This window comes from Mastigoproctus giganteus, chromosome 2 (genome assembly GCF_048544385.1).
Source record: "Mastigoproctus giganteus isolate SK-2022 chromosome 2, ASM4854438v1, whole genome shotgun sequence".
Lineage (NCBI taxonomy): Eukaryota > Metazoa > Arthropoda > Arachnida > Uropygi > Thelyphonidae > Mastigoproctus > Mastigoproctus giganteus.
Window position 1 is genome coordinate 67,930,357 of NC_143576.1, and position 23,556 is coordinate 67,953,912.

The 23,556-nt window shown below is 36.7% G+C and overlaps 1 protein-coding gene across 1 annotated transcript in view; it reads right to left on the reverse strand.

The window, feature by feature from the left end:
• Positions 1 to 23,556, reverse strand: part of LOC150089325 (elongation factor-like GTPase 1) — a 549,838-nt gene that overhangs the window by 384,434 nt on the left and 141,848 nt on the right. Inside the window, exons 12-13 of the mRNA XM_090389043.1 lie at positions 22,682 to 22,818; positions 373 to 495 (exon numbers count right to left, since the gene is read on the reverse strand). Coding sequence (XP_090245169.1) covers positions 373 to 495; positions 22,682 to 22,818 — 260 coding nt within the window. The remainder of the gene's footprint in view (positions 1 to 372; positions 496 to 22,681; positions 22,819 to 23,556) is intronic.

A 23,556-nucleotide genomic window follows, 5' to 3' on the forward strand; every position in this document is an offset into this window, starting at 1 on the left:
GGCTTTTTTTAGGAGCACCCCACCACACTTCATACATTCTTCCAAATATGTTTTTGCCATTGTCTTATATTGGAGGATAATACTATTCTTCTCTTTACTTGTATTGTCCTGAAGCCTCCTCCCCCACCTCTATATGCTACTTATGGGTCTCTGTTTCCCAGGTACAAAATATTATATTTAGCTATGTTAAACTTTAGCTACAATTTTTCAGATGTGTATTATAACGAATGTATGAGACAGATAAATTTATTGAAAAATCTTCTGAAATAATGCTTCTCTGCATTATTTCACATTTTATGATAAGAAATTTATGATTTTTAATGAACGACTAGATTTCATCATTTCAACCCCAATATGGCAAAAATAACTTACATTCTTTTAGTTGCTGTGTTTTTCTTGGAAGACAATCAAACCTGTAGGTACTGGAGCACATCAAACTTTCGACCTTTTCTTCTTTTAAATTTACTGGACTAGGAACTGACAGGCATACCATTTCTAACAAGAAGTTATAAAACAGAAATTAGAGAAATAGAAACAAAAAAATTGAAATACTTTATGTACACAATGGCTGCTAAACTAAAATTATAATTTTTAATCATATGTTAATATCTACTGTGCTTAAATGAGAAAATAATTATTACCTCTGTAGTTTACAGGCAGATCTCACTTTACAAGTTTTTTTTTTTTTTCAGAGTATCACGTATCGACAAAATCGAAATTATGAACATTAATTGCAAAAAATGAATGTTAAACATTCATAAATGTTTTTTGGTAATTCGTTCCACAACCTCTGAAGTTGAAATTTTCACTATATAACTCTCTAAAAAGTCGTTTTTATAGCGCAAATTGTATCAGTTACCAATTCAAATCACTAAAATGCACTACACTTTAATCATTATCAGACATTCTGTTATAAGAACCGATTATGAATGTCTTTGTGACATTTCTGTAAAGCACATTTCTGGAAGTCACGACCATAAAACATTAAAAACAAGTTGCACTTTCCGGTTTACTGGGCTTTTCTGTTACTGCAAGCAATTATAAATAGGTAGTAAACTCAATGTTATGGGTAGTAAAACTCATATGCAAAAATACTGATAACTGGAATTGTGGTTTTTTGCATTATTATGATGAAATAAGTGTTTCCCCTTTACTGAAATCTTCAATTGTATAAAAAAACAAATAAAATTTCAGAATCTTCTCTTCCTTCCTTCCTTTTTTTTTTAATTTGTTTGTTTGTTTGTTATCTGGTTTTTAGGAGCATTAGCAACTAAGGCCATATTGCTCCGGGATATGCGGTGGTCATTCCCTGACCTTTCCGCATCCTCTGTATTTGGTGGTGACGGGCTCGAACCCCGGTCTAATCAAGAAGCGTGTGCTACGCACTGCTGCTCCTTCCCACCTGGCTACGGAGGCGCCTTTTTTTTTTTTTTTTTAAGCTTCATAAATTTGTTACTCCATGCAAATCTTGTTAGTTGCAATTTGTGCATTCCGTTAAAAAATGCTTATGCATCTATTGAAATTTATAAAGAAAATAGAAGATTATCTTGGAAACAAACACCTCTTGAAGCGAAGCATTTCTGAAGAAGACGACTCCTTGTGCAACAAACCAATGAGTGCCGAGTCAATAATAAGCGATCAACGAGTGTGCATTTAGTCGATGATGATAAAGAACAAACATCTGTAAGTCATAAATAATTTCTTTATTATTATAATTTGCTTGATTTTACAGGCTATTTTAATTTTTTTGGATAAATCAATCATTGTTTAAACAAACTAACTAGGTAACTAATTTCACTGTTAAGTACGTAACCCCTATTTTTTGCATTGCCTATGGGATTTAATTCCCGCTTTACCAGCACGCGCTAGGAACGAATTAACTCGTAAAGGCGAGAACTACCTGTATTTACCTTTTCTGACTCACTTTGAATTCAGTTCATATATATGTTTTAATCTTTCTATAGATTCTGGTGACTAGATTATAATTAAAGGAATATACTTTGTACATTATATTACAGCATAATATGTTATATCGTTTTGGTTATATCTCATATTGTGAATGCCTTCACAAAGAGTTGCCATGGTATTGTACTACTTCAAATAAATAACACTTCACCAGTGGAGAAGACTATTGTTATTTATTCTCGGCGGACACCACCACCCAGATGGCACCAGAGATATAACCAAACCGATGCCAATGTAATTAATTAATTAAATCAACTACTTTGGTAGATAGCTATGTTAAAATGATGCATTTGCACTAACCTACATGACAGTCATTCTACCTTGTAGCACGAGGCCTTTGCCCTTAATCACTTTATAGTCTATATCACTACACACCATCAGACATATCTCATATACTTTAAGGTGGTAGATGGCTTTCATCAACCGGTGAAATACCACCACTTTGCTTATTGGAGGCTTGAAGTGGTGAAACCCATGTTTAGTCTCTAGAGCAAAGTTTCCGGCATCCCCCTCCCCCCCATACTTCTCCTTCAACCCATGCACGGTACTAAGTACTATAGGTTTTGATACCTTTCGTGTTTGGGGTTTTCATAAAAAAAAAAAAAAATATTGTGAAGTTATACTTCATAACTGGGTTGTCACTATTGCAACACCAGGGTACCTGCCCACCCACCGAAGAGAAGCCAACAAGCTTTGAAATGGTGCCGTCTGGGTGGTGGTATCTGCCGAGAATAAATAACAATAGTCTTCTCCACTGGTGAAGTGTTATTTATTCGAGGTAGTACAATACCATGGCAACTCATTGTGAAGGAATTCACAATATGAGATATAACCAAAACGATGCCAATGTAATTAATTAATTAAATTAATTAATTCAACTACTTTGATAAATAGCTATGTTAAAATGATGAATTTGCACTAACCTACATGATAGTCATTCTACCTCGTAGCATGAGGCCTTTGCCCTTAAACACTTTATAGAAAAATATAAAATCAAAAGAAGTGCATCCAGTCGATATAGATGGACAATGCACTGCTGAGCCAGTTTGGTGACATAAGCACTGCAAAAGCAAAAATAAGAGTAGGAGTATTTTATAGGCCTAATGACTCAAAAGAGTACAATGAACAATTGTACAGAGAAATAGAGTGGGATAGTAAATCAGAATGTCTTATAATGGGAGATTTTAACTTCCCAAATATTGACTGGAACTTACGGATTGGTCACTCACACACTAGTAAGACTTTTGTGGATTTATTGGACGATTGTTTTCTGCAGCAGCATGTTCGAGGGGCAATCAGCATTGATCATTCGTGTATTAAGAATTTGCAGATAAAGGAACCACTGGGTGGCAGTGATCACAGTGTACTGATGTGGGATTTACTTAAAGATATAATTACCATCAGGGGTAAAGGAAAGGGTTTTTGCTTCCGTAAGGGTGAGTACAGTGGTCTCAGACAGTTTTTAAATTTTGTACAATTGGGATAAACTGACGATGTTACGAACAGTAAATTCTAAGTGGGAAGCATTCAAGGAATTAATCATGGAAGCTACTAAACATTTCATACCTATTAAGAAATACTGTTCAATGAACTAATGAGACATGTGGCAGAGAAGAAAAATGCATGGGATGCATATAAATTATCAAGCGACTCAGACGCCTATGGCAGATATAAGCTAGTCTGTAATCAAGTCCCAGAGGAGGTTAGGCAGACAAAGGCAGATTACGAGAAATCTTTGGCAAAGGATGCTAAGAAAAACAGCAAGGATTTCTTTACTTATATAAACTCTAAAAGGAAAAGGATGAATCAGATTGGTCCATTTGATATCGATGGTTCAGCTATTGATGATCATCCTGCTCAGTAGCAAACAAACTGAATGAGTATTTTGCATCAACATTCACACACGAGGAGTTATTAAGGATTGAAAATGCCAGAATGTTATCAAATTGTAGCAGGGTGCTTAATGATTTTGTAATAACTGGGAGCAAAGTGGAGGAGAAATCGTTGAAGTTAAACATAAGAAAGGCACCTAGGGTGGATGAGATCTATTAAAGGAGGCGGCAAAGGAACTAAGCAAACCCTTAGCCATAATTATGAGAGCATCCTTGGACTCAGGGGAGGTCTCCACAGACTGGAGATGTGCAAATGCACCCCAATTCACAAAGGGGGATCGAAGGGTAACAAGAGTAATTACAGACCAGTTAGTTTTACTTCTGTTCCAAGTAAAATAATGGAGTCACTGGTTAAAGATGCATTGCAGGATCATCTAAAGAAGACTGAAGCAATTATTCAAACACAGCATGGATTTGTTAAGGGAAAGTCTTGCCTGACAAATCTGATTGGATATTATGATGCGGTTACAAAGGAAGTGGATGCAAAAAATAATTTTGATATCATATACTTGGATTTCAGGAAAGCTTTTGACACTGTTGCACATGGAAGACTACTGTACAAATTGGAGCAGAATGGTATTAAGGGTAATTTGCTACAATGGATAAAAGGATGGTTGAGTGGGAGAAGATAGAGGGTGGTAATCAATGGGTGCTGCTCTTCGTGGACTAATGTTATTAGTGGAGTCCCACAGAGTTCGGTGTTGGGTCCACTGTTATTTTGTATATTTATCAATGATATTGATGAAGGTATATCAGGCTTAGTGTCTCGAAGTTTGCAGATGATACGAAGGTTGGCAGGGTTATTAATGACAGTAATAGCTGTGTGCTACTGCAACGGGATCTAGACAATTTGGGAAGATGGGTTGAGAAGTGGCAATTGAAGTTTAACATTGACAAATGCGAAGGACTGCATATGGGTAGAAGTAACCTCAGAGGAATGTACTAACTGTGTGGTACTACACTTAGGCTGGTAGAAAATGAAAAAGACCTGGGAATAATTGTGCAGTCAGATATGAAGTTTTCTGAACAATGCAGACAGGCTGTAAAAGCAGGTCATGGGGTTTTGTCACTGATATACAGGAATTTTGATAGCAGGGAAAAGGAGGTGATTGTCCCTGTGTATAAGGCAATGGTCATGCCATGCCTTGAGTACTGCATACGTTTCTGGAGGCCTCATTTTAGGAAGGATGTAGATTATCTTGAGCATGTACAGAGAAGGGCAACAAGACTGGTGAGGGGAATGAAGGGATTCTCTTACCAAGAGAGGCTTAAGTTCAGCAAACTGCAGCGGCTGGATTCTAGGCACCTGCGAGGTGATCTGATTGATGTGTATAAGGCCTTGAATGGGTTGAGCACGCTGAATTCTTCCACTTGTTCAGATTACGAACCTAAGGGGGCATAAATTCAAATTGAGGAAAGACAGCTGTAGAATAGATGTGTGGAAATTTGCCTTTAGCCAACGGGTGGTAAATTGTTGGAACAAACTTCCATCTGTCATGGAAGTTGATAGATTAAATAAATTTAAGGAGGAACTAGACAAATATTTAGAGGGAATGGTTGTGGGAATTTTTTTTTTTTTGGCTCATGCTACATAATGTTGTTGTTGTTATTTGGTTTTTAGGAGCATTAGCAACTAAAGCCATATTGCACCGAGAATATGCGGTGGTCATTCCTTGACCTTTCAGCATACTCCATATTTGGCGGTGATGGGCTCGAACCCTGGTCTAATCAAGAAGCGTGTGCTATGCACTGCTGCTCCTTTCCACCTGGCTATGGAGGTGCCCATGCTACATAAGCTCATACGCTTGCTTTCTTGCATCACATGCCACGATTACTATTACTATTACATGATAAGAATATACCCAGATCCTTGACATAACGTGGCCTCAACAATACCCCCCATTCACACTACTCGGATTCTCTCCAGTCAATATCTGGCAGAGTAGAGATAGCAAGATTATACACTAGCTGATCTGGAAGCCTCTTAGAGAGTTACCAATAGGTTCCGTCCAGTGTACTAACTAGCGGCCGGCCTGTGAACACCATTTTAGAGCTGTATCCTCAAAATGTAAGGAAGATTAGATCTCGCCATGATGTCCATCATAACCTCAAAAGCTGACCGGGCTAGCCGAGTGGGTAAAGTACCTGCCCGGCAACCCAAAGGTCGCTGGTTCGATTCCCGCCTCGGGCTTGGATCAAAGTACTGCAAAAACCTTGGGAGGTGCAATATGGCCACAGAAGCCGATGCGCCAACAACTACCAAATCAAAAAAAAAAAAATAATAAAAAAATAACCTCAAAAGTCATCAATTATACCTCATGATGGAAGAGATGGGGAAGGGTTGACTGGAACTTAGCTCTGGGGACTAAACATGGGTTCCACCACTTCAAGCCTCCAATAAGCAAAGTGGTGGTATTGCACCGGTTGATGAGAGTCATCTACCACCTAGTATTGCCTGATAACACAGAGGAGCAGCATTCCTCCATGTGGTGTTGGTGCCACACCTTGACCCACTCCTGGGTGGTCACCCACAGTGTGCTTGCACATGGGGGTTATATCCAGGATTACTAACAGTCCCACCATTGTGAAGATGCAAGCAGAGGAATCGGTCTATCACAGACCATCCGGACTTCACTGAAATTGGGTCAACTTGACTTGAGTGTCACCCGAATATCAGTTCCATCAGTGTTTTAGACACCCAGGTAGCAAGTACAGCTTGTCTGACATATCTGAGAGAATGTCTGTGACAACCTCAAGCACCATGTAGTTGGTTTGAAATTTCAGTTTGAAACTTAAAACAAAATAAAAATTAAAACTTACATACATAAGTTATAAATATAAGTAACATTTATGAATACAAAAGCAAACTGCAAACACTAAAAGAGGTGGTAAAAAATTATTATACTCTGAAAGAATGAGTTACCATTATATTAATACTATTGAGAATGCTATAAAATAAAAATTGCAAAATGATAAAGCATATACATTGTATATTCCAGTTACGATTTTGTGCATTAAATCATATATACTCATGTAGTAAACATTTTAAATTTGATTATTAATACCTAGATTAAAACAATATCACAACCTTTACTATCCAGTGCAGTACAAATATGGCTCAACATTATAGATTAAGTATGCTTAATTTAAAAATTTTCTTCTGTACACTGCTTGGCTGCTCATTCAAACTCTATACATTATTCAAGAATAACTATAAGATTGGAATGTTTTCTAACAGAGGCTATCCATCATTTGCCATGAGCCCAATAATTCAACAAAATAACAGTCATGATCTAATATAGCTGGAGAAGGATGTTATGTGGGGGTTTTCCTTGGAATCTAATTTCTATAATGACCACTCTTATACATATCTTTCTATACATTAAAATAATTTCCCTCCTAATGATATTTATTCAGCCAATGGAAGAAAAGAGATGTGGGTTATGTGGTAATATGTAACAGAAACTTGTTTTACTGTGATAAAACAAACTTTTGTTTAAGTGTGGTCACCCGCTATGTTTATCTAACACGACTACGTGGTACCATTCTCGATTTCCATATGTAACGTATTTATTTAAATAAACTAAATGCAACAAGGTATAATATTTTAAGAGCTTAAGATTCTATATCTATATAATATCGGTGTACAACTCTTCAAGAATAACTATGATCAGAGTGTGAAAGGCACCCACTGATGAAAAGCCAATTAGCTTTGAAACGATGCTGCCTGGGTGATGGTCCCCACCAAGAATAAGTGACAATGGTCTCTGTGGCATAGCTAGGGGAGGGCGGAAGAGGTGGTCTGCCCTGGCCGGCACTTTTCACGTCAGACAAATTTATTTTTCGATGATTCTTTTATTTATGTTAACTTAGTAATTTTTATTACTTAATTAACAGAAAAGCAAGAAAAATAACATTTTAGAATGTTCGAATTAAAGTTTTACTTCAAAAATAAACAGTGTTTTAATTTATTTCCCTATACGTCGTTTTGACTTTTTGTAGTATTTTTGGTGTGTAATGAGAAGGGTGGCAAAAGCTCTAGTTACAGTACATGGTAACTCTTTGTAAAGAGTGAGCACAATATGAGTTACCATTATATTAATACTATTGAGAATGGCTATAAAATAAAAATTGCAAAATATGATAAAGCATATACATTGTATATTTCAGTTATCTCTATGGTGCATCTACACCGATATTATATTTATATAGTAAAGTATTTATTATTTATTTATTCATAGCTGAGGAAGAGACACACACACAGTACAAAGATTCTGTAAGTATTTTATTTTATCAAAAGAAGTGAGTGCAGCAAGCAGGGTGCGAAGCCCCCCTAGTGAATATTAAGATAGTTTATTTAGGCAACTTTGCAGTTACTTCTGTTGTGCAATGGACATCAGTGTACTACCCACGAACTCCTGAATTTCATCTGTCCATCTTCGTTGTAGTCTTCCAGGTTTTCTTCTAGCTCCTGTTGAGTAAAAAGGTAAAATGCAGCCATTATCAACCCACTGCAGGATGGGAGCCTCCTCAACAATTCATGCTGAGGGAAATGGACCATAATCTGCCATGCTGGTCCAGTGCAGGTTGGCAGATCGACCGTATTCAGCAGTCAGGGGCTTGAACCCCGGTCTACTCAAAAAGCGTGTGCTACTGCACTCCCGCTCCTGACCACTCGGCTATGGAGGGTACCATTCTGTTATTTTTTTAGTCCATCTATCACCATGTCTTCGAGCTATGTGTCCTGCCCAAGCCCATTTTAGTTCTTTAGTTTTGATAAGCATGTCCTTTACTTGAGTTTGCTGCCTAATCCACGTGTTTCTCTTCTTATCTAACACACTGATTCCTATTATAATTTGTTCCATTTTTCGCTGTGTAGTTCTCAGCTTCTCTTCCATAAGTCATGGTGAGGAGTATACGTTGGTTCATTATTTTATGTTTCAGACAAATTGGGATATTGCTTCTCAGTATGTGACTGTATTTCCTGAATGCTATCCATCCGAAATTTATCCTTCTCTTGGCATGTCCAAGATAAGTCCAGTCCCCCCACTCCATCTATACCATCTTTAGTTCAGATTTACCTCCAACAATGGAGGTAATTTTTTGAAATTTGCTTAAATTTTATATTATCTTGTAATTTTGTAAAGCAAATTTTTTTAAAGTTATTTTCTTTTGGTATTTTATGGGTTTAAATACTTAAGTTTCAGTAGTAGATTAATTTTCATTATCTGCTCAATTCCTGTACCAGTTTGTTTATTTAATTACTGTAATATTTTGTAGGTTCAATTCTCACTTTAATAATTGCTGCAACAAGAACCAATTTGAATGCTTCATCACAGCCACACAATATCACACAGTAGCAACAACTAACTTTTGGAAAGGAAATTACGTAATTTCACAGTAAATTAATCATTATCTGCTTAATCCTGTGGCAGTTTGTTAATTTAACTAACTGTAATATTTTGTAGGCTCAAGTCTCATTTTAATAATGGCTGCAACAAGATCCAATTTGAATGCTTCATCAGAGTCACAAAATATCATACAGCAGCAACTACTAACTTTCAGAAAGTAGATTTCATAATTTCACAGGTGCCAAATGAGCAAAACAAAAAAACCAAGGCTTTTTCAGAAAAAGCAGAAGTTTTTTTGTATATCCAAACTGAACTAGAAGTTAAATTTTGCTGAAAACATACACAATTTATATTAAAATATACATAGGATTTGCTTACCAGTATACAGTATGCTTTCAAACATTTAGCCTACTTCAGGATTTTTCTGTAAGTGGATTTCTGTTTGGATATTCTGTTAGACATCCACAGATTTTCATTGCTTCAAGAAAGATACTACTGCAAACTTTGTCTTATTCAGAAATATTGAGCCAATATTTTGTTCATAACACTGGCCCAGCTGTCAAGACTCTCAGGAGCATTTCTACAGCTTTACCAGAAAGAGATCTGAACTCAGTTTTTTGATTTTATAACTTGGTTGACTTGAGATAATGTGTTATATTTAAAGCTTCCCTGAACTTGTCAGTTCCCCAGCCTTAAATGGAATTCCCCATCAACCAAGGACCACAGTAAACAACTTCTTTCAAAAATAGTGTCTGGTAGCTCCTCACACTGAAACTGATAAAACCGATGTTGCAAAACACCAAGAAATACTGGAAACTTGTCGATAAAAAATGTCAAATTTGAAAAATGCACTGTCAAATTGATGAAATTTGCGCTATCTTGGCATTCATAAGAACATTTTTCAATGGAAACTTGTGCATTATGTAATCACATACAGAATAAAATACTTTCCCAGTAGAAATGCCTATGACTAAGCGAGACCACAGCATACTACATAGTCTGGTATCGTAATAAGCTTCTAAAATGGAAGTGTAAGATTTGAAAACTGTTAGAATAATAAATTTGCAGATAACCTTTTCAACAATTTGCAATATGAGTTACGTTGGGTCAAAGGGCTATTTTTGGATTTTCAAATGGTGTAGCATTTAAAAGAAACAAGAAAATTGCTTTATTCAAGCCAGAAGAGAGGAGCATGAACACTTTTTGTATGAGTGGGATAATAACACAAATAGTTATCAGCTAGCTTGGATTGTTTAGATTTGTTTTCACTTGCAATTTAAGGTTTTTTTTTTGGGGGGGGGGAGGGGAAGTTCATTAATTTCTTTTCTTTTAAAATTTCTTCTCCTGCATGAATTGGATTTCTATCACCTGAAGTCTATGGTTCAGAAGTTCTTTTCTTTAAGGAGTTCATTAACATCTTTTGTGTTTTTAAGTGGATTTAAACATGAGTCAGTGACATACTAGTGGCTGCTTTTTATACTTTTCAATTTGGTAATTTTGAAAAAGTGTTCATATGGCTTTCCTCACTAACTTCTTTAAACAGACTTGTTAGAAGATGTCATTATTCTAGCCATCTAACAGAATACACTTAATCAAAGACAAGCTATATGTACATGCATACTTCAAAATCTTTTTCATTTCAGTTTTATGCATTGATTGAAACTAATGCAATCTATCTTTCCTTTTGGTACTTCCTTCTATATAGTAGTACATGTCCATCAAATATTCAGTGACTTCATCCATCAAATATTCAAAGGAAGATAAGAAGTGCTCTTTTAAACACACAATTAATCAGATGACAAGGTTAGTCAATTTTTACCACTAAGAAAAATCATCACAATGGGTTAGGGCTTAGAATCACTTTGACTGCTGCTATCTATATGAGATGAAAAATGGCATATTTTCAAGCTGTTTCTTTCCCCTCTTGTCCAATTTAGGTAACAAAGCCTGCTGTTTTATTCTTGCACATCAGTTTTTTTTTTATTTCCCTATTGGGAAACATATTTTATAAATGCAAATGAGAGTATGAGTGTGAGTATAAATGACATAATCAGTGCTATTCATTGTGGGGGGGGGGGGGTGTAGATGTACCAGACTGGTTTAAACTGATGTCAGGTGCTGGTATGACAAAATACATACTATATATCAAAGAGTTTTAATGTTTCAACTAATAATGAAATATTAGTCATCTAGTTGAGTTATTATATAATTTATATGTAATTAAATTATGATGAAATATTTGATTATTTTCTTTTAATAGCATCTACACCATCAAAAGAATGATTTCAAATACCAGTAAAGTCATAATCAGACTACCTACCTGTTCTTGGGAGTATACCAGATAAAGATTACAAGAAAAATGGAGGGAAGGGTCCATTCCAGAACCTATGCTTTTTACAAAAACGGCAGTAGAAACTATCACCTTCATTCTGAAATGCTACATACATTTTTTCATTTCTTCCTACACAATTACACTGTTCATATGCTTATTTGTTTGCAAATATCTAACTACACTGGATTTTCTGCCACTTGAAACTGAAAGATCACCTCTACAAACAGTAAAGAAAACATATTACCTTTTCCAGATTTTATAATAGAGTTAAATCTCAGTTTAACAGACTCTAAAGTCTGTTACTGCTTAAGTTTTTTCCTTTTTAAAAAAAAAAAAATTTTTTTATTAAAAATCATTTAATGGTACCACAGCAGCTGCCTGTCTTATGGCATTTACCAGTGCTTACAATATTTTCATTGCCAGAGAACCAGGATTTCCCTCACCATCACCTTCCACTAGTCTGCTGAGTGAATCAGATATCAGTAGCGAGTCATCTGAAACTATAGCGGAGTACTTGAGAAGTTGTCAGAGTGAATAATCTTTTATCAGTTTCCAGTGTCACAATATGATAGCAAAATTTCAAGCATATTCACACAACAAATGGTAAAATGTAGTATTACAGTATTTAATGTTTTTATATTACAGCATGGTATTTTTTCATAATATTTCAGCAACTTTGATGATTATAGATATTCCTTTCAAGTTAAAAAAAAAATATCTGCCAGACAAATGGATGGACAAACCTTATCCAATATGGTTCGTTAAATGAAGGTTTTACCACACATGGAAAATTTAGTGGATATATATATATACTTTGTATATATATATATATATATATTTTTTTTATGAATAATGAAATTTTAAGTGGAAATTCAGATAACTGTTTCAAAAATTTGAATTTAACATAAAAGTATCTTTCCCAAGATCACAGAGAAGGTCATAAGGGGTTCACTTAAGGGAGGCCACTAGTTAAGAAGGGCAGGTGTAATATACCCCAAGTGGCCACTTTATTAGGTACATACACCTACCTAACAGTGAGTAAGTCCCCCATTAGCCTCCAGAATGGGCTGGATTTGCTGTGACACAGACTGAACAAAGTGTTGGAAGCATATGACAGGGATGCTGGTCCATGTTGATTCTACTGCTTTGCAAAGTTGTAGCAAATTAGGTAGTTGAGAATCTCTATTCTGAAGAGCTTGTTCCACCTTATCCCACAAGTGCTCAACTGGATTGAGATCTGGTGAAAGGAGAGGCGACCAAATGGGCTAAATTCACTCACTTTCTGGTGACAGTATAGTGGCTTGTGACATGGCACATTATGCTACTGAACCCATTTGCAAATTGAAACACTGCAGCTTGAAGGGATGTACCTAGTCAAAAACAATTTTCCGATTAACATGTAGAATAGAAAATGTTACTCAACTGGTACTGAGAGACTCAACATGAAGTATGGAAACATTTCCCACTACACTGCCACAGCCTACATTGTTTACACTTGGCAGGAGATCCATGGAATGATTTTACAGTCCTCTGCTTTCTAGTGTATGTTCCTGTGCCCAATGTGACCATACCTTCTTGTTTTATGCTGACAGGAGCAAAACCCAATTTGATTGTTGGCTACGATACCCCAACAGTAACAAGATACAAGTTATGCAATCTGAAATGCCTCTCTGATTATCACTGTTGTATTGTACTATTATTATTTAACTGACCCTAGCCTTTCTATAATCCTGCACAAGTGTTATCAGCCTCTGCTGGCCTCTTGTATCAATGAACTGTTACCAACAACAGGATTACCATTAACTGGATATTCCTGTATGCTGTTCGGGATAAAGGACCAATCCTGACAAACAGTCATACATGAAAATCCCAGTAAAGTTGCAGTTTCCAAGATACTTAAGTGGTGTGTCTGGTGCAGACTACCATGCCATATTCAAAGTTACTATATATCTGCCCATAAGCTTTGCATTGCATTATTAAGAAAAATCTGATGTTCCGCTGAAGGAGCACTCCATTTTATGAGATGGGTAGACGTATCCAATAAAGTGACCACTCAGTGTAGATATGCTTTTATCTGATGATAAGGGTCAAAGTGATGCTTGCACACATCAAATGTTCTTACGTAAGCCAGAGTAATTAAAATGAATGAAAATGGAAGCTAAGGCTATGAAAACAAGCTCAAATTACTTGGTAGTAATCAATACAGGAATCATTTGCTAATCACGCAATCACAGGAGATGTGGTCCACATGAAGTACTTGATCAACATGAGCAATGGACGTGATCCAACAGATTCCGAAAAAAGAGATGGTTGTTGAGTGCTGGTTGAAGGACAACAGTATTATAGAAATTATGAATCTTGTAGGCTGTTTGCAGAGTGCTGTAGTTAAGGTGTTCCAAGAGTGGACACAGCAGCAGTTGCAGCAGTTGTTCTTCAGGGATTGAAGATTTCTATATGTCTGTTTTTTTGGCCTGCTTAACCATCAATACTTGTGTTTCCAATGTTTCACAACATCAGCTTCGGTTGACTTTGTTGGATTTAATTATGTGGGCAGGCAATGACAAATTACCAATGTCATCTGACAATTAAGCTCCTTGCTTGCTTGGAACTCATTCTGCTTGTTTATGTAGGTAAAAGGATCAGTGTACTGTATTCAAGGAAGGAGCTGTATCAAAGGTTATAAGTTAAAAACTACAGAGGAAGGTATACAAAAATCAGGTATTATGAAATAGTTATGTTATATAGAATGGATACGTCGTCTCTCTTTAAAAAGATAAAAACATTGGGTGTTATCATCATCAGTTAAAAATCTAAGTGCATATGGTTCAGCTGGTTGTTTAAAGGTGTAAAAGACACATGGCAGTAATTCGTAAAATGTAGACAATGAATCAACACACGTTGAATAGCAAAAATACTTCTGCAATATTCACATTGAGGGAAGGGAGGGATCAGAGGCCCTCAATAAAAAATAATGTGTCAGGCAACTGTGACCAATATGGACTCTGGTGAGAATGTCTTCTTTTTGTCTCTTGCATAGGTTGGATAATCAATGTAATTACAGGTTTAATTGGGTACAGTTTAGTTTCTCCCTGCATATGCCAAAAGTGTACTAATGTTCAAGACACATATGATGAATGATCAGTCTATAGTCAAGTACATGTATGGATTAAAATCCATATTCACTCAGGAACCTTGCTAATTTAGCTTCCTTATCTGCCACCTCATTTTCTTCCACCATTACTAGGACTCCAACAAAAACAAATGTCTGACCCCAAATGCAGAAAGGAGAAGAGCATTTTGCAAACCTGCCATAGAACTGGAAAAGTATTATGACTGCACAACTGACCACTTCAGTACCATAAGTGGCACCCAACAGAGTAAAAGCTGACTGTGAACAATGTAGAAATGACTGCTTTCCTTACAGTATTTTGGAAACGAATAAATTTCCATTATATAACCTGCATCAATGATTAATTTTAGTTGGACTGATAACTGTATCTACATTTGCAGACACAATTTACTGTCAGATACTTTTGGTCATTTGTGTATGGAATCACGATTATAAAGACTTTTATTATAGTCCTCTATATCTAGTTATTATATGGTATGTACAATCAGTGTGTACTGTACCATATCCCATACCGATTATATACTATCGAATAATGCAATATTTTCATATGTCATGTTACCAACACATATGTATCAAATTTACAACACCTAAAAGTTAATAGTTATTCTGATATTCAATTTCATTTATTCATTAGCAACAAATTATTACATGATATATATATCTTTTTTTTATTTGTTTTTAGCTCTTTATTCATAATTTCTGTCAATTTGGCGGCTATTCATTACCACCAAACATTTTCATCATTATGCATTCATATTGCACTGCATTGTAGTTAAAATGGAACTGGTAAACATCACATTTTTCCAAATAGTAGTATTCATTAATTATCAGTATTTAGTCTTTGAGGCTTGTCACAGACATTCTTTCAAATATGACAAGATAGAGCTTGCTACAGGAGATTCTAAAATGCTGATGGAACTGATATTTAAGTAACACTCATGAGTCAAGTGAACTAAATTTCGGTGAAGTCTGGCCATTCTGTGACAACCAAATCTACTTGCACCTTCAGGATGGTAGGATTGTTAGTAACCCTGGGTATATACCCTGCATGAAACAATGCACCCAATATACTGGAGGTGACCACCTGGGCATGAACCAATGTAGGTCAAAGTGTGATGTCCACACCACAAAGGGTAATATTACCCACCAGGCAATAATACCACTTTAGTGATTGGAAGCTCGAAGTGGTGAAATTTATGTTTAGTTTCCAGAGCAAAGCTCAGGAATCCCAAATCTCTTCCATCAAATAGTATGACTAATGTCTTTTTGAGGATCATGATGGGCATCAGGTGGGATCCAATCTTCCTTACATTTTGAGGGTATAGCTCTAAAATGTTCACAGGCTGGCTGCTACGCAGTCCCCCACACCAAACTTATTGGTAACTTTCTAGGAGTCATCTGGATCAGCTAGTGTATAATCTTGATGATCTAGTGATCAGCAAGATTATACACTATCTGATCTTGCCTCTACCCTACAAGGCAGTAACTGGAGGAGACACAAGTAATGCATAAGTGATGGGCATGGTCAAGGACAGATTATGTGTATGGAATTGCTTGCTGTGTGTATTCCATAGCCAAAAAATTTCATTACTTCATAGAAAATTTCTTTATCTACTGAATGTATCACAAATAGTCAAAGTAATACAATTACTTCAGGATTTAAATATCTCAAATACTTCCTCATTCATTTCACAGATACATGTGGTCTCAGATCTAATCTCAATGATATCCATTTCCACTTAGTCTGCCAAGCCCCACTTACTTTTTCTGGCAGAATCCCAATTATTGGTTGCCTCAATCATTGCTCATCTTAGTTCTAATTATTTGCTGCATGAACCTTTTTGCTTCAAAGGTGATACTCTTGCATATGTCTACTCTGATGTTCCCTGTCAAAGACTTAGTAATTTGGTATCTCCTCTTTCTGAACTTTTCTGGCTCAAAATCTCTCTACCCAAATCTGGCAACTTTAGGTGTTGCATCCATCATTCTCCAAACTCCACTAATCATTTGGAACTCTTTGACTTCCTTTCTTAGCAATCTGACTTCCTCCAGTCAGACCTTGCTAACAGTGAAGTAACTGAAGCAATTTTAACATTCATAGTTCCAGCTGGTTACTGTCTTCTAGCCACACAGACCTAGCCAGGTGAGATGCTGATGCTCTTGCAATTAGTAATGACCTCAAACAGACTGTTCGTTTACCTACGAGAATACCAGGTAATCCTAATCACAGAGCCATTACTCTTGATCTTTTTCTCACAAACAACCCTTCAAAGTGCATGGGTTAGGTGGTTGGACCTCTAGGCATTTCAGTTCACAAACTGGTGATGGTCTTTTCTCCAATGGCCATTCTCAGCCTTGTGTTGTTTACCATTACAAGAATGCAAAATGGGATGACGTGTGAGATTTCTATTCTTCTTTTCCTTAGTTGGATTACTGTTTTAAATGTGATGATGATAATGTGTGCTCAGGTCGTCAGTGAAATTATTCTTGTATGGATGAAATCCTTCATTCCACACCCCACCTTAAAATCTCATCCCATATCTAAACCTTGGTTTTTGCCATAAATGTGCTAAGGCTGTTCAAAAGAGGAATGCAGCATGTTGCAACAGGCTTGATCCAAATCTCCAGGTTCATTTTCTGCCTATACTAAAACTCACAACAACTGTAAAGCAGTTATTAACCAATCCAAACTAGATTTTGATCAGATTAAGAGTATAAAACTTCTTGTCCAAACACTAGTTGAGCATTCTGGTCTCTTGCCAAAGCTATTGGTTGCGACTTTTGCCGATCAATACTGCCACCTCTGTTTAAACCTGGTGGCTCTATTGCCTCCGCAGCTAAGGATAAAACTAACTTACATTGTACTTCTCTTCTAACTAATGTACTGGCAACCTTGGTACACCACATATCATTACCAACACAGTTCACTCAATACCTCCTGTAGTTTTCTGTCAAAATGTCAAATTCTGTCAAAATTCTGACTAGGCACCAGCGAGGTGATCTGATAGAGGTGTATAAAGCCTTGAATGGTTTAAGCATGCTCAATGCTGATGGGATTCTTCCTCTAGCTCAGAAAAATCACCTGAGAGGGCATAAATTCAAATTGAGGAAAGACAGATGTAGGATAGACGTGCGGAAATTTGCCTTTAGCCAGCGGGTGGTTGGTTGGTGGAACAGACTGCCATCCCTTGTGGTGGAGGTTGATAGCCTAAATAAGTTTAAGGCTCAGCTGGACAGGTATTTTGAACGAACAGAGGGGTGAAGTGGAAGTGGGTTTTTTTTTTTTTTTGGCTGATGCTGCATAAGCTTGCTTTCTTGCATCAAATGCCTCTACTAATGCTAATGCTAAATGCTAATGCTAAAATAATTTTGGATAATCTTGATGCCAAGAGAAATGCATTTCTCCACCCATTCTCAAAACCTGTGCTCCCAAGCTTGCTACTGTTCTGTGTTGGCTTTCTACACTTTCTTAATCCACTAATGCTTTTCCTTCTGCTTGGAAATTTGCTCATATCTAATCAGTTCCTAAAACAGATGACATATTCCACCCATCTAATTATCATCCCACTGCACTTACCTGTACTCCTTCCACAGTAAGGGAGAAATCCATTAACTGCAAACTATCTCAGAACCTTCCAGCTGATCAATAATTACAATACTGATTCCACCAGTGTCAATTCACTAGTGATATATGGGCTTATTTTATCCATAGATGAATGGTAAAACTTAAGCAGTTAAGCAGTTATTTGATGAATTTGAAGTATTGCTCAAAGCATCAAAGGCGGATATTGTTGGGATATCAGAGACGTGGTGTCACACAGATATAAATAATGCAGAACTGAAATTTGGGTAGTACAACGTCTACAGAAAGGATAGACAAAGATAGGAAGGGAGGAGGGGTTATGCTATTAGTTAAGAAACACAAAATCCAAGGAAGTGAAGCCAGTCGACATCGCTGGACAGTGCAGTGTTGAGCCAGTTTGGTGTGACATAAGCATTGGGAAATCAAAATTGAGAGTAGTAGTGTGCAATAGGCCTAATGACTCTGATGAGTATAATAAGAAACTGTACAGGGAAATAGAGTGGGCCAGTAAATCAGAGAGTCTTATAATGGGAGATTTTAATTTCCCAGATATTGACTGGAATTTGTGGGTTGGTCACTCACACACTAGCAAGCTTTTGTGGATTTATTGGATGATTGTTTTCTACATCAGCATGTTCGGGAGACAACTAGAGGGAGCAATACTCTTGATTTGATTATCAGTAGTGATTCTTCATGCATTAAGAATCTGCAGATACAGGAACCACTAGGTGGCAGTGATCACAGTGTGCTGAAGTGGGATTTACGCAAGGAGATAACTACCATCAGGAGTAAAGGGAAGGGTTATTGCTTTCGTAAAGGCGACTACGATGGTCTGAGACAGTATTTAAATTCTATACAGTGGGACCAACTGATGATGTTACCAACAGCAAACTCAAAATGGGAAGCATTCAAAGAACTTATCTTGGAAGCTACTAGGCTTTACATGCCAACTAAGAAATATTGTTCAAGGTTCAGGCCTAAATGGATGTCAGATGAACTAATGAGACATATGGCAGAGAAGAAAAATGCATGGGATACATATAAATTAACATGTGACACAGAAGCCTATGAAAGATATAAATTGATCTGTAACCAAGTTACAAAGGAGGTTAGGCAGGCGTAGGCAGATTATGAGAAATCTTTGGCAAGGGATGCAAAGAAAAACCGCAAGGAGTTCTTTACTTATGTAAACTCTAGAAGGAAGGGGATGAATCAAATTGGTCCACTTGATATCGATGGTTCAACTGTTCACGATCCTGCTCAGGCAGCTAACAAACAATCAATATTTTGCATCTACATTCACAAATGAGGAGTTATTCAGGAAGGGGAATGCCATAGATGAAGTAAACACTGGCAGTGAACTAGATGATCTTGTAATAATTGAGGGTAAAGTGGAGGAAAAACTGTTAAAGATAAATACAAGAAAGGCACCTGGGGTGGCTGAGTTCTATCCAGTTATATTAAAGGAGGCAGCAAAGGAAGTAAGCAATCCGTTAGCCATAATTATCAGAGCTTCCTTGGACTCGGTGGAGGTACCCACAGACTCGAGATGTGCAAATGTAACCCCAATTCACAAAGGAGGATCAAAGGCTGACACACGTAATTATAGACTTGTGAGTTTAACTTCTGTTTCAGGAAAATTAATGGAAGCACTGGTTAAAGAAGCACTGCAGGATCATCTTGACAAGAATTCAGTTACAGCTCAGACACAGCATGGTTTTGTTAAGGGAAGGTCTTGCCTGATCGATTTGATTGGATACTATGATGTAGTCACAAAAGAATTGGATGCAGGGAATAACTTTGACATTATATATTTGGATCTTAAAAAGGCTTTTGATACTGTTGCACATGGAAGACTGCTGCACAAATTGGAGCAGTGTGGCATTGGTGGCAAATTGTTGCTATGGATAAAAGGATGGTTGAGTGGCAGAAGACAGAGAGTGGTAATTAATGGACACTGCTCATCGTGGACTAATGTTATTAGTGGAGTCCCTCAGGGTTCAGTGTTGGGTCCATTGTTGTTTTCTGTATTTATAAATGATATTGATGATGGTATATCAAGCTTAATCTCCAAGTTTGCAGACGATACAAAGGTTGGCAGGGTTGTTAAGGGCACTACTGACGCTATGCTGCTTCAACAGGATCTGGAAAGGTTGAGCAGATGGGCTGAGAGTTGGCAAATGAAGTTTAACATTGACAAGTGTAAAGTACTACATATGGGAAACAGCAACCCCAGAGCAACGTATCAACTCTATGGTACTACACTGACAGTGGTAGAGAATGAAAAGGACCTGGGGGTAATTGTGCAGGCAGATATGAAGTTCTCTGAGCAGTGCAGGTGGGCTGCAAGAGTAGCTCATGGTGTCTTATCAATGATATACAGGAATTTTTCTAGCAGGTATAGGGAGGTGATTATTCCCTTGTATAAGGCAATGGTCAGGCCACACCTTGAGTACTGTATACAGGTCTGGAGGCCTCATTTCAAGAAGGATGCAGAGCTGCTGGAATGAGTACAGAGAAGGGCAACAAGGTTAGTGAAGGGTTGCTCTTATGAAGAAAGGCTTAAGTTTTGCAAATTACAGTGTCTGGAGACTAGGCAGCAGCGAGGTGATCTGATAGAGGTGTACAAAGCCTTGAATGGTTTGAGCATGCTCAATGCTGATGGGATACTGCCTCTTGCTCAGAATAATCACCTGAGAGGGCATAAATTCAAATTGAGGAAAGACAGATGTAGGATAGATGTGCGGAAATTTGTCTTTAGCCAGCGGGTAGTTGGTTGGTGGAACATACTTCCATCCCTTGTTGTGGAAGTTGATAGCCTAAATAAATTTAAGGCTCAGCTGGACAGTTATTTCGAACGAACGGAGGGGTGAAGTGGAAGGGTTTTTTTTTTGGCTGATGCTGCATAAACTTGCTTTCTTGCATCGTATGCCTCTACTAATGCTAATGCTAAATATTCTTGAAATTTGTACGGGTTTTGATTGTGTTTGGCACAAAGGTCAACCAAACAAGCTTCCACCTTAGGATTGCTGACTGTTTTTTGCAAGTGAGGTTTTTTACGGTTTTTTCCCTGACTACTTGCTGTGGGTGATGGTGGATGGCTCTGTCAATCAAATTTTTCACTAATGCAAGTGTTTCCCGAGGTTCAGTTCCCCCCCTCCCCCCGCTTTTCTCTTGTACATTAACGACCTTCTTCAACTGACTGGAAATCCTATCTATAGTTTTGCTCTGATTGCATTCTACCTTCCAATTTTAGAAAAACCTTGTCCTATACAAACAGCTTCATCTTCTCAAATATCCATCACTAATTCCTTAACTGCTGCCCCCCAGGTGATTTCCCAATGGGCCAAAGGATAACTTAGTTAATTTCAATTCTTCTAAAACTCAGTCCTGTCTTATATATTTTTGAAGATACTCAGACCTTCAGACAAGATTACATATCTCTATTAGGGATTACACAAACTTTTAATTTCTCTTTGCAATAAGCACATCACAAAAAATTCTCCTCTGAATCTAAAAAACTGAATTTTTCTCTTTTGCATATTACTTTTCTTCTAAACAACTACTACTCTATACAAATATCAAATATTCTCTACCATGGAATATTGGTCCCACATCTGGGGTGGTGCACCCAAACCTCTCTCAAGCTTCTAGACTGCACTGAACAGAGGACAGTCAAGTTAATTAATGACCCATCACTTACAAAGTTTCTCCACTCTGTCTCACAGATGTTCTGTTTCTGTTGTTTGCCCTTTCTACAGATATTTCCATGGGCACTATTCTTTGGAATTGACATATATAATTCCTCCCCTTCCCTATTCCATAACAGTGTAAACATGTGCAACAAGTCAGCATCCATTTATTATTCAACTTCAAACTCACAGAACCTACTTTTATTTTCTCCCTGAGTTATCCCTTCAAGTTCTGTCATTTGGAGCAACCTTCCTTCACATGTATTTCCTGAAATTACAATCTACAGATTCTTAATTCTAATGTTAACAAATATCTTCTGTCTTCTCAACCCATGCATGGTACTAAATACTACAGCTTTTCATACCTTTAGTGTTTGGAAAAATTTCATAAAAAAAGTAAATAAATAAAATAAAATCTGATAATTGCAATCATATTAGTTTCAAACATACAATTGTTACTTGTCTTTAAATGAAACGAATAACTTTTGCTGATTTTAATCAGCAAAGTGAAGTGACAAAGGATCAGTAATAAATTATACTAGCACTGCTTCATATTATAAAAATATTGTAACAGATGTAAAGAAAATGATGTTTAGATATATTTCAAATAAATTTCAATTTTTAAAGTGAGTGAACAAAAATTTAAGAATTTAGTCTTTTTTGTAAATTCCACTAAGCATAGAGTTTCCCAAATTAATAAACATAATTTTAATGTTTTCTGAGTGTTAATATTTACCTAAAACAGCGTCTGCAAGTGGTAGCCACTGACCACAAACAGTTTGAAGTTTTACTTTAGGGTCAGTGTGTCTGGAATCTCTCTGCGACAGTTTTATATTCAGGGCTCTTACTATCTTCTCTATCATTTCTATATCACTATATGATAAAATTATATGTAATTAAATGATATTATAATTAAACAGTGTATTTTAAGTAAGATATAAAAATTAAAAATGGATTATTATAGCATTTGGTTGATTAATTTACTAAGAATAAAATATCTGTCATATAATATTTATTACTCTTTCCGCTAAGTTTTCATATGATATATACATACAGTCCTTGCTTTGCACAGTAGTGTAGGACGGTAAAAATGACCATGCAAGTTGAAACCATGCAAAGCGATCTTAATAATCAATGGAAAAAATTACGACTGTTCTGTGACCTTTAAAATTTTTTTGTCAAAACATTAAAAACTATCTTATTGTCAGTTATAAATGTAGGAAAAAATGAAAAAGGAAATGAAAAAAGGAGTAAAACTAATATTTATTTATTACAGTGTAATTTAAAACATTAGAAAAAATTCAGAATTAAAGTGTTTTATTTCTTTGTAAAAAACTTATCAAGTAGTTTGAGCAGTGCTTGCCTTCTTGTTTTTTTTTTTTTTTTTTTGATTTGGTAGTTGTTGGCGCATCAGCTTCTGTGGCCATATTGCACCTCCCAAGGTTTTTGCAGTACTTTGATCCAAGCCCGAGGCGGGAATCGAACCCGCGACCTTTGGGTTGCCGGGCAGGTACTTTACATACTCGGCTAGCCCGGTCGGCTGCCTTCTTGTTGTATAACTCACAATATGGAGCGAGCATTTTTTCTGTGCCTTGGCGAATTGTCATACTC